At 41.5% G+C, this 10353-nt stretch overlaps 1 protein-coding gene across 2 annotated transcripts in view; it reads right to left on the bottom strand.

Moving 5' to 3' along the window:
* rnls (renalase, FAD-dependent amine oxidase) overlaps nt 1–10353 on the bottom strand; it is a 60486-nt gene that overhangs the window by 12612 nt on the left and 37521 nt on the right. The window contains exon 7 of one of the 2 annotated variants that reach the window (XM_017483050.3): nt 3638–4827. The exons of the other annotated variant lie outside the window; for it this stretch is intronic. Coding sequence (XP_017338539.1) covers nt 4783–4827 — 45 coding nt within the window. The 3' untranslated portion in view covers nt 3638–4782. Of the gene's footprint in view, nt 1–3637; nt 4828–10353 lie in introns of those variants that run through there. 2 annotated transcript variants of the gene reach the window in all.

The following is a 10353-nucleotide window of genomic DNA, read 5'->3' as shown; positions in this document are numbered from 1 at the left end:
ATCACTAGTTATAAGGATGCACCACATCTTAAAAAAAAAATATATAAAGTTTTTCCTCTAACATTAGTGGTTGTACTCGTGGTCAGGCTAGACTAAGCTTGTCTAATCTTGTTTCTATTAAACTATGAGCAACAAAAGCTACAGGACGAACAGGATTTCAGGCTGCTGGTCGCCACATACCACTGCGTCACTGTGAAATGTGTGCAGTCAGTGCCTCTCATGCAACTCCGTGTCTTCCCCATACATTGTATATCCTAACTGTCTATTGTGTGAGGAAATCCATAGCGCTATGCTTACATCCGGATAAACATTCACCTCCATAAATTCATTGAACTAAACAGCCTCAAAAAAAAAAGTGTGCATTATTTTTTCAATTTACATAATGTGTTCAGAGGGGGGGAAAGAACGGATTAGGCAGGAAAGCGAAAGGGGGAAACAAAAATTATTTCAGGGTGTGCATGTTTAGAGAAGTGTGTCCTGCTCCTGGAGATAAGTGTTTACGGAGAGACAGACAGGTGGCCAGAACAATGCAGAGTCATCACTGGCCTTGCTGCCAACACGACCAAGTGCGGAAGTGGAGGAAAAAGGGCTTTCATAATTGGCCACGTTAGATTGATTGCATCCAAGGTCACATCCTAAACTCAATACTACCACACTAAGTAGCATGTAAAGAACAGTACACCAACACAACCCTCATATTATTTTGACATCTAGGCAAGCAGTTTGCACTTTTTTCCTTGAAATACCGTTCTTTTTTTTCCTCCCCCTAAAGGTCCCAAGCGCTGGAGCTTTTCCCTTGGTTCACAAGATTTCCGACTTGAGTGTCGGAATTTTATTCCTAATGCTTTTGAAATGCAGAATTCCTGCTTCATAACGTGACATTACAGTAAATTTAATTATTCAGAATGATTGCATGGTGCAGTGGGAAGCATTGCTGCCGCACATCTCCAGGGTCTCCAGTACAATCCTGACCTCGGGTTGCTGCCTGTGTGGACTTTCACATGTTCTCAGCGTCCGTGCTGGTTCTCCAGTTTCCTCCCAAAAACATGCCTGGTAGGTGAATGGGCGACTCTAAACTGTCCTGGACAGTAACTATTCCATCCAGGGTGTATTCTTGGCTAACAGTCAGTGTTTCCAGGATTGGCTCTGGATGAACCGTGACCCTGACCAGGAGGAAGCTCTTACTGAAGCTGGATGAATGATATTCAGATTAAATGTAAATATGAGTGCAAGTGTAAAGCTAAACTGTTTAGTTTTCTGCACAACTCAAGTCCAGGTTTTCAAAGTTCTTTTTCCTTCCATAGATTTACATCCATTGTTTAACTTAACTAACTGAAGGTATGTTCTGCAACTGCGCCAAAAAAAAAAAAAGAAGATAAAAAAAACGACATGTTGTGTGAACATATTTGCTATTTAAACAACCAACATGCTTGAGAGTGCAGGTACGATCCACTGCTCGTGGAGTTATGCAGAGATTTTACAAGTAAAATCTGTCGAGTTCTGTTTGATAAGAAAGTGAAAAGATGGCAGGAAGAATTTCTGATGCTTCAAAGTGAACTTCTAGGTTCATTCAATTCAAGTAACCAGTCTATTCACTACAGCATAATAATTCAGTAGTAAAATATATACGGATGATAATGGTGGGTTGTGATTTCCATCACTAACCACAAAAAAAATATAATAAAATAAAAATCACAGTCTGCTTCATGGATGTCTGGCAGCCTCTGAACCCCAGTTTGATCACTATTCCTATATCACATATCAAAAATAGTAAAGTGCTGTCTACACGGTGTCCCAAAAATCTCCACACATAGGGGAAATGAATACTTTTGATCAAACATGTCTTCCAAACATTTTTATTTTCATACTCGGTTTAAATTATTTCAGTGTTTTTCAGATACCCTTTAAGAACGCCTTTGACACAAGAAGAACATGCTGAAATCATTATCATGGCTAGATCAGGAAGCTGTCGCAAGGTTGCGATGGACTTGAACAGGAAACGTAGCGAGCACATCACACACACGACACTGTCGCAAAACTTATTAACCGGTTCAAAAAGACTGGAAGTGTTGAGGACCGACCGAGAAGTGGACGTCCACGAGCATCCACTGACGAAGGCATAACGGACATGATGCTGTATATTCAGCATAGTGTGTAGACACGGCCATTTAACATCAATAAGTGGCTTAAGATCAAGCCGAATCAATACTGGAAAACTCCTAACACATGTTTGGATGGATCATCTGGGCTCTCTACCCTCTGGCTTTATTGACTAACTGCACTCAGCTGCTTGTTTCAGAGGGACAAGTCTGACTCAATAAGTAGATGTCTGAGCTCCGTCGATCTCGATCGTTACCTCGGCCCTATTAGTCTCATTTACAATGCAGACGGAGAGCAGGCGTCACATGACATTACAGCGGGTCATGTCCATGCCAATGGCATGTGCACCATGCATGAATGCACGCGATTAGATTATTGATTCTGAATGGCACGCACACTTGCTGGAAGAGGGGGAAAGAGCAGCAGCTTTTTATCACAAGCAGTATCTTAACAAGGCAATAAATCTAATAAAGTTCCTCATGACATTACTTATCCTGCCCAGCCCCTTTCTTGCCTACTCTTTTTTTTTTTTTGAGTTATCAAATCATTTAGCTTTCTTTATGTTCCATAACTACAGGATTTCCCCAAAGTCTCCATACATAGAGGAAATGAACACTTTTTAGCGACATGTAACTTTATTCACAAAGCATCCTCTAAGGCAGGATCGCCTGCCATTTCTTTATAAACACACATGGAGTCGTCTCTCCTACTCATGATGAACTTGTGTTAACATGTGTGCTGTTATGCACGTAATTGCACTTCGAGCGTGTTCCTTTAAATGATCTTTGTGCCGTATCGTTTCTTGGTACTTTCTTTTTCTTTTCTTTTTTTTTGTCAAAGGCATTCTTAAAAAAAAGAGAGAAAGAAATATACAGTACTGTGCAAAAGTCTTAGGCATCCTATTTGTTTAGTACAAACTTTGTTATAGATTTTTATTTGATGACATCTACATTAGTGAGTCAGAACAAAAACATTTTACATTCCCAAACATTAGTTTTCCAGCCCATAATGAAATGAAATGAAAAAGTAAAGAAAGCAGCGTATTACATAAGAGAACACTTTTCAGACAAAAACACACAATGAACGCTGCTGGGTTTTGCTGCAAAAAATAAGAAGCGAGTGCGACAGTCAAAGTCTCCAGAAGAACCGTATCTGGTTCTGCACGACGCTCAATAAAACTTACAGCTCATTTCCTTGTAAAACTGCACCAATTGTACCTGATTACTATTGTTTAACGCAAAGGGTCGTCACAATAAATATTGACTTTGTTTCATTTATTACTGTTTACTGCTGTTTATAATATACATTTTTTAATGTAGAAACATTTAATTCTATTATTTGTGAATGCATCCTTGCCCTACAGCATTTATTTGCATGTGCCTAGGGTTAGACTTTTACACACACACACACACACTATATATATATATATATATATATATATATATATATATATATATATATATATATATATATATATATATATATATATATATATATATAAATAAAATGTAATATAAACTAAGTATGAAAACGTTTGGAAGACATTTCGCCTAAAAGTGTAAATCTCCCCCATGTATGGAGACTTTTGGGACACCCTGTACATGTTTGCATTATTTCTGAGGCATTTTGAGTTCATGCTCAATTTGCATTCACTGTTAGAACAAAATGCTCTCGTCTAAGGTGGATTTGGATTACAGTTTCAAGCGGTAGCAGTTCATCGCCAAAGCATTTCCCCCAAATCTCCACTGCTATAGGCCTTTCCCTCACCACAGCTGCCACTACAAGTGAATTCCTTTGAAAGCTGTATATCTGGACAATGGTCCCTGTGGTCTCTGGAGCCTTGTTGGAGGGATAGATGTTCTGTCTGGACTGGCATTTTGAATCTTCACTCCAGCCTCTAAATGCACTGACCTTGCAGATGTGTCCCACTCCTCCACTCTCATCTAAAGGAAGTACTGGGACCAGAGGAACACAAACGGAGCAAAAAAGTCTCCCCCTGGGGAGTCCACAACCTTTTAACCTCTCTACAAAAAAGCATTTTGCCCTCTTCCTTGCCAGGAGCAGACAACACAAAGAATAAAGAATAAGGTTATAAAACAATGTTCCCACCAGCCTTTCTTTGTCTTCCTCTGTAAATCAAATCGTGACCTTGGCAGAATTTTAAATCAAAGGTTTAGGGTGGATAGGGCAGAAATGTACCTTTCAGTGACTCACTTATTTTCTCTGCCTTTATACAAGCTTGTCTCTTCCTGTTGTCTTCTCTTTAATTATGCATCTGTGCCGGTTATCCTGAGGAGGTGCTTGCAGTCTTTCTTTCATAGCTTGTGGAAAAATGTCCAAGAATTGTATGTAAAGTGATTTCGCATATTACAATGTAGCACGTTCATGTTAATCATGTTGCCGAGGTATGCGTTGTTATGACATGCATGGGTCAATCATTTCGTTGCTCTTTGGGAGGACGTTTACTGTAAACAATGTACACTGACTTTTTATTGAATCTTTAAATAACCCCAGTCATGCTGATTGCACAAACATTTTCATACTGAGGAAAAAAAAAAGAAGAAAAAAGCCAAAGCTGTTCTCATGTTGCACCGGGTCCTGCGTAGAGTCTGGGATGAACTTTGGAACAGATTGGGCCCTCTGTCCCAGCATGGAGGAGCTCTGTGTGTGCGCTCAGTAATGTTAAGTGTGGTCAAACGGCTGAAGCCTCGTCCTGGGAACTTTAACCTTTAACACATACACACACACACACACACACACACATACACACACACACACTTACACCATGTCCTGCAGCAGAGCTTTATACTGCTCTCGTCTCTATAGATTCTTTCAACCTGGGAAAACCGTTGAAGCATTTTCTCTTTTCTCTGAACACTCAGCGGTCTGCTCGACCCGCTTCTTGCTGCACAGCTGTCTTGAATTTGGTTTGAGCCAGGAATAAAGCAGGAAGTGGAAATTAAACAAGGACTGGAAGAAGAAAAAAAAACAAGACCTTGCTGGTTCTTCAGTTCCCCTGCACGGCCCTTTTTTTTTTTTTTTTTAAAGATATTTCCTGTGCTCTGAACACCTGATTCAGCCTGGATAGTAAAACAGATATGTTAGAACTGTGAAACATACAGTACCAATGCTTGGAAACACTCCTGTCAGTTATCAAGAATGATCAAGGTAGGCAATAAGCTGGACATGAGTGCTTATGACACTACACACCCTCAGCCAAGCTATGACTGAAGCGTATCCTAATCAACCTCCAAGCTACTGTATATAGTTTTTGGTTTCACCTTCTGAAAAGGCCATTAGGAGGATACACTTCCGGACCTTCCTTCTCTCTTTGTCACTGGGCCGTTGATGGCATAACTCTGTTCCCTGTTTATGGAGTTAGAACACATTTAATCACTTGGAGTAAGGCATAGATGATGCAACCTTGCTAAATTAATTATTACAGATTATTAGCACTGCTTCCTCATTTAGTCACACTAGCGTGTATGAGTGGGAACAGTCTGGCTCAGGGAATGCCAGCAAAGTCAGCATTACAGTCTAAATTCTAATATTACAGACAAACTGTCTTAGCTTTCTTAAATTAAGCTTAATTGTTATTACTGACAATATACGGTTTCAAATGAAAACATCCGTATCTAATAATATCATCATCATAATCTTGTAAAGGAACTGCCTGATTAACAAGAAGAAATGAACCCAAATATGGCTTTTTGGTTAAACTGATTAGCCACAAATTCCTAGTTTCTTTGTTATTATGAAATTGTAGAGGCTTCAGCCTCACCTGTGTCAGCCGATAAGGATATACCCTGGGCATGCTTCCTATTCCGTTCACTTTGTGTCAGTGGAAAAGGAGTATCTGGCCACTTTCCCCCACAGGCTGAAGAATCACTGTGTACTTAGTACTTAGTGTGCAGCTTCTGCCCCGTGAGATGTTGGGCAACACAGCTCCTCTTGTTCTCCTTGTGTCTAAGTGCTACCGGAGGTCGCAAGATGAGACTACACTTGAAAGCAATGCGGGGAGGCAGCTGCAGCAGACATTTGCAGGTGAATAAATACCACACGAAAGCTGTGTGGCAGATGCGTGTGTGTGTGTCTGTATGGGAGGCTGCTTAAAGTCACAAAAGATAATCAGGGACATGGGGGCTTCGGCAGTCATTACTGTGACACGCAAGAACTTGCACTGGTTTTCTTGTCCAAGGCTATTTAGAAAGAAGAGTGTTGACCTTTTAGAAGCAGCTTATGCAATATCTGTGAGCTATTAAGAACATTTGTCTGATATTTGTCCGCCTGGAAGAGGACAGTGCTATGCTTGGACTTTAGCTCATCTACAGACAAAATGAAAATGCGACAGTGCATGCTATAGCCATTGGTATGGTAGTTTATTTTCTTCCAAGAACAAGAATACCATATCTTTAAAGGTCATATTTTCAAAACAACGTGTACTCCAAGTGTTAGTTTGGTAGAGCTCGATCAGTAGGCCAGAGGCCTTCTGAGACGCCATGCCCCAAAAGCTGGGTCAAGCCGAGTGAACTACCGACCAACTGAAATTTCAGCAGTCCCCTGACAGTTCTAACCATCTCCTCATTCCATGTGTGGAGCTCAAAGTTCACTGCAAGTGCAGCAAAAAATAGAAAGAAACACCCTCTGTGTGTGTGTGTGTGTGTGTGTGTGTGTGTGTGTGTGTGTGTGTGTGTGTGTGTGTGTGTGTGTGTGTGTGTGTGTGTGTGTGTGTGTGTGTGTGTGTGTGTGTGTGTGTGTGTGTGTGTGCATGTGTGTGTTCTGAAAAGCAATAGCATCAAGAGCAACTATGCAAAACAGGACAGACAGGATTCTTACCGAGAAATGAAGGTTATGCCTTCAGATTCAGATAATGACAACACAAGCCTGGAGTGTTCCAAAAGAATGTAGGTATCTACAGTTCACTGGAGGTACGTACATGTTTTCTCAAAGGTTTTACAATGTCCTTAAATAAGGAGGTATTTATACAACATGAAAAAACAAGTGGAAGTTTGCATCATTTATTTAATTTTACTGTGCAACTGAGGAATGTTGGCTATAGTGAAATTCTTGAAAGTCTGACCTTAAACTCATACCTCAATTTTCTTCTATTCTAATCTGTTCTAGTGGATCTGGTGAGGGTAAAAATGGAAGGGCCCCATATTAAATGTCCTTTGGCACAACAAACTGGATGGAGTTCAGATAACTCTCATTATCAACCAGCAAGATGGAACCTTTTAGGCCCACAACAATATAATGAGTATCTAAGTATCAACCAGCCTATTGAAAACCATCTGCTAGGCACTGGAGCAGACCTCCTAACTGCAGCAAGCACAGCAGGTCAGAATGAGCCTGGGACAGGAGCAGGACAAGAGTGAGACTGAGAAAGACAGACCATGGGAGAAAGGATTTCAGATACATATGGTGTTAAAATAATACTTTCTTGTTCAAATGCTAATTCTGTTCTGCCATTCAGTGTACTTCTAACACTAAAGTACAATAATGGAGTCACTCAGGGAAAGGATGTCTGTATATGGCCACGAACTCATCTCATCCACTCAATTAGGCCAAGCAGCAGAGAACAGACAGCTCTCTCATAGAGGAGACAGAAGAAAAAGGCAGCCAGACAATGTCTGTATTTAGCTCTTCGTCTGTCTCCTGATTTCTGCTACTCTGCTTGATGCTGCTGGTCTGTCTCTCTCTCTCTCTCTCTCTCTCTCTCTTTCTGTATGTGTGTGCTGGTGACGTGGTGGGGCTGGGCCTCTACAGACATCCGCAGCCCAGAGGAAGTCAGATCTGGTGGAAGGGATGAGGGGGTGGGTGAGAAAGTAAAGCTCCTGGGATGGTGAGAGTCCTTTGGGCCAGCCCCCTCATGCTTACTGCAAAGTAAACTAACTGTGCATGTCCTGTCCACTGCATGTAGGAGGCCCTCCTCCACTTTCCATTGTCATCACACTCCGGTTCACTGCCAGAACGCAAAGACAAGATGCCAGCAACAGAGGTAGCAGTGAGGAAATCTGAACATGGTGCCTTTTTCTAGAATGGCTAAAATGTGTGTGGATATATTTACATGTGTAAAGTAATTGGTCGTCTCACTGGAGTATGCATCTGTGTGTATGAAGGCCTGGGCAGTCCATTATACCAAGGGGCCAGTTAAGGGTTAACCCACTTTTCAAGACTCCTAATGCTTAGCCTTTACCCTACACCACTACAGTTCTCTTATCTGTGTTACCATCATTCCCCACACCATGGCTGTTCCCTTCCTATATCCCTTTTTTTTTTTTTACTTTCTTTCTTTACCAGGCTGGCAAACTTTCTACATTTAGCAACGTCTGTGTAAAAGATAAAAGTTGGTTGCGAGTTCCTTTTCTCTGGAGCACCTGTGTAAAGTGAGGTCAAGCACAGTTCAGCCCTGTGCCTCCTTTCCAGGCTTTTCTTCTCCCCTGTGCTAGAGCTCTATCAGACACAATGTTTGTCTAAAACCTCTTAAGGCTTCCGTGCAGGCCCCAGTACAGGATAGGAGCAAATGGGGAATTCAGCCTGCTAAAGCTTGAGCTTGATCAAAGCTGTCCCAGTCTACAGCCCTACTCGATGTAATTAGGACTACAGCCGTGCAAGCCTTCCCCTCTCTTCCTTTGCCCAGAAAGTCCAGCTCCTAGTTTGTTTCAGGAATAATTACTGTGTCTGTTATGAATGCCACTCTCAATGCTGTAGTTTGTTTTAATATTAATGTCAGTGGGACATGTGGAATCGAAACCATAGCCGTGTTTCAGCACCAGCATCAGAAAGTGGGAGTGTGAAACAAGTTGGCCTGCTTTGATGCTCTCCTTCTCTTCACAGTCCAGCGACCGCATTGTTATTCCGGAGCTTTTCTGCTGGTAATGAGATTTCCAGGCAAGTTGAAGCCATGTTTTTCTTGTCCTGTCTTATGAAACTTAAGATGTACTATTTTGTACATCCCCCCCCACATAAAGCCAGTGCAATAAATGTAGCCCAATGCAGACTCTCTATCCCATGATTTTTCAAGTGCCTTCTCCTGTGCTTGGACAATGTCACTCTTCTCTCACATGAACGGGCCAGCAATGGCAGCAGCAGCAGGAACCACTTCAGTGATCCCATGCAGAGAGGCCGCTCAGGGACCAGCTGCAGTTCCTGCCAAAGGCAACGGCAGTGAACACAAGTAAAAATGGAGATTGTATATTCCCTAGGCTGTAGTGGGACCATGCAGTGGGAAGTGGGTAAAAGTAAACAAGGCATGTAGAGGAAAGGGGGAAAAGATTATGCTGAAGTTGTTAGGCTGATGAATTTAGGTGACCTGTTGGCCTTTCCCACAGCCATTACAACCCCAGACATTAAAGCTTGCATGCTTGCTCATCCGCTCTTGCGTGCACATACTCTTCTTCATGAAGATCCAATACTTTAGCTATTTATCACCAACTATCCTTCTGAAGATCTACCTCCATGTTCTAACCCCAGATTGAAGTAGATTAAGTGTGGCAGACCAGGGATCTTGAAAAAACAGACTAAGATAAGGGCTGATGACTGCTGGTTTAGAAAGACAGTGCCATGCTAATTTGTCAAAGCATTAAAGTGTCTATGAAATGGTGTAGATATCCAGTGTATGAGTGCAGCTATAAATCAGCTGTGGCTGAAGTCAGAAACACCACAAAAATTGATGACAGCCATTAAGAAGAAGCAAGAGGAATTGACCACTTCTGGACTCATGACAGAAGGCATATAAAAGCTAGCAGAAAGATATTTTTAGTATATGGCCAACACTGTGGCAAAGCATCACTCTGATTTGGAGTTCAGCTGCACTTTACTCACTTTCAAACCTAAAAACACGGCCTGTGGAACAGTCTGTGGTTAGCACCAACAGTGCTAGTTTACACATGACACTTGCTTCGTTTGTGGGTTTTTGAAAAGGCGGTGTGAAAGAGTAAAGAAAAAAAATTATCACCCTGGATGCTGGTTTGCTTGATATCAGCTGCTTTAGGTCATTTTCTATGCCTTTCCTATAGTGAAAATGTACGCTGCCTGTCATAAAAAAAACTAAAGCTTGTATTGGACATACGTATTACTGGACATGAGGCTTCCTGAGGAATCTTTTGTACCTTTTTATTCTAATGTTGTTGTTTTTTTTCCAGGGAAGGTGTATGTGGTGTACCTTTAACTAGATTTTAGTGTTTTAGCTTTTCAGAGGATTCGCATAAATGATAGGCCCCCCAGACAGATATCTCTCTTTGTACTAACATC

This window comes from Ictalurus punctatus, chromosome 13 (genome assembly GCF_001660625.3).
Source record: "Ictalurus punctatus breed USDA103 chromosome 13, Coco_2.0, whole genome shotgun sequence".
NCBI lineage: Eukaryota > Metazoa > Chordata > Actinopteri > Siluriformes > Ictaluridae > Ictalurus > Ictalurus punctatus.
This window is presented reverse-complemented; position numbering and strand designations above follow the sequence as displayed.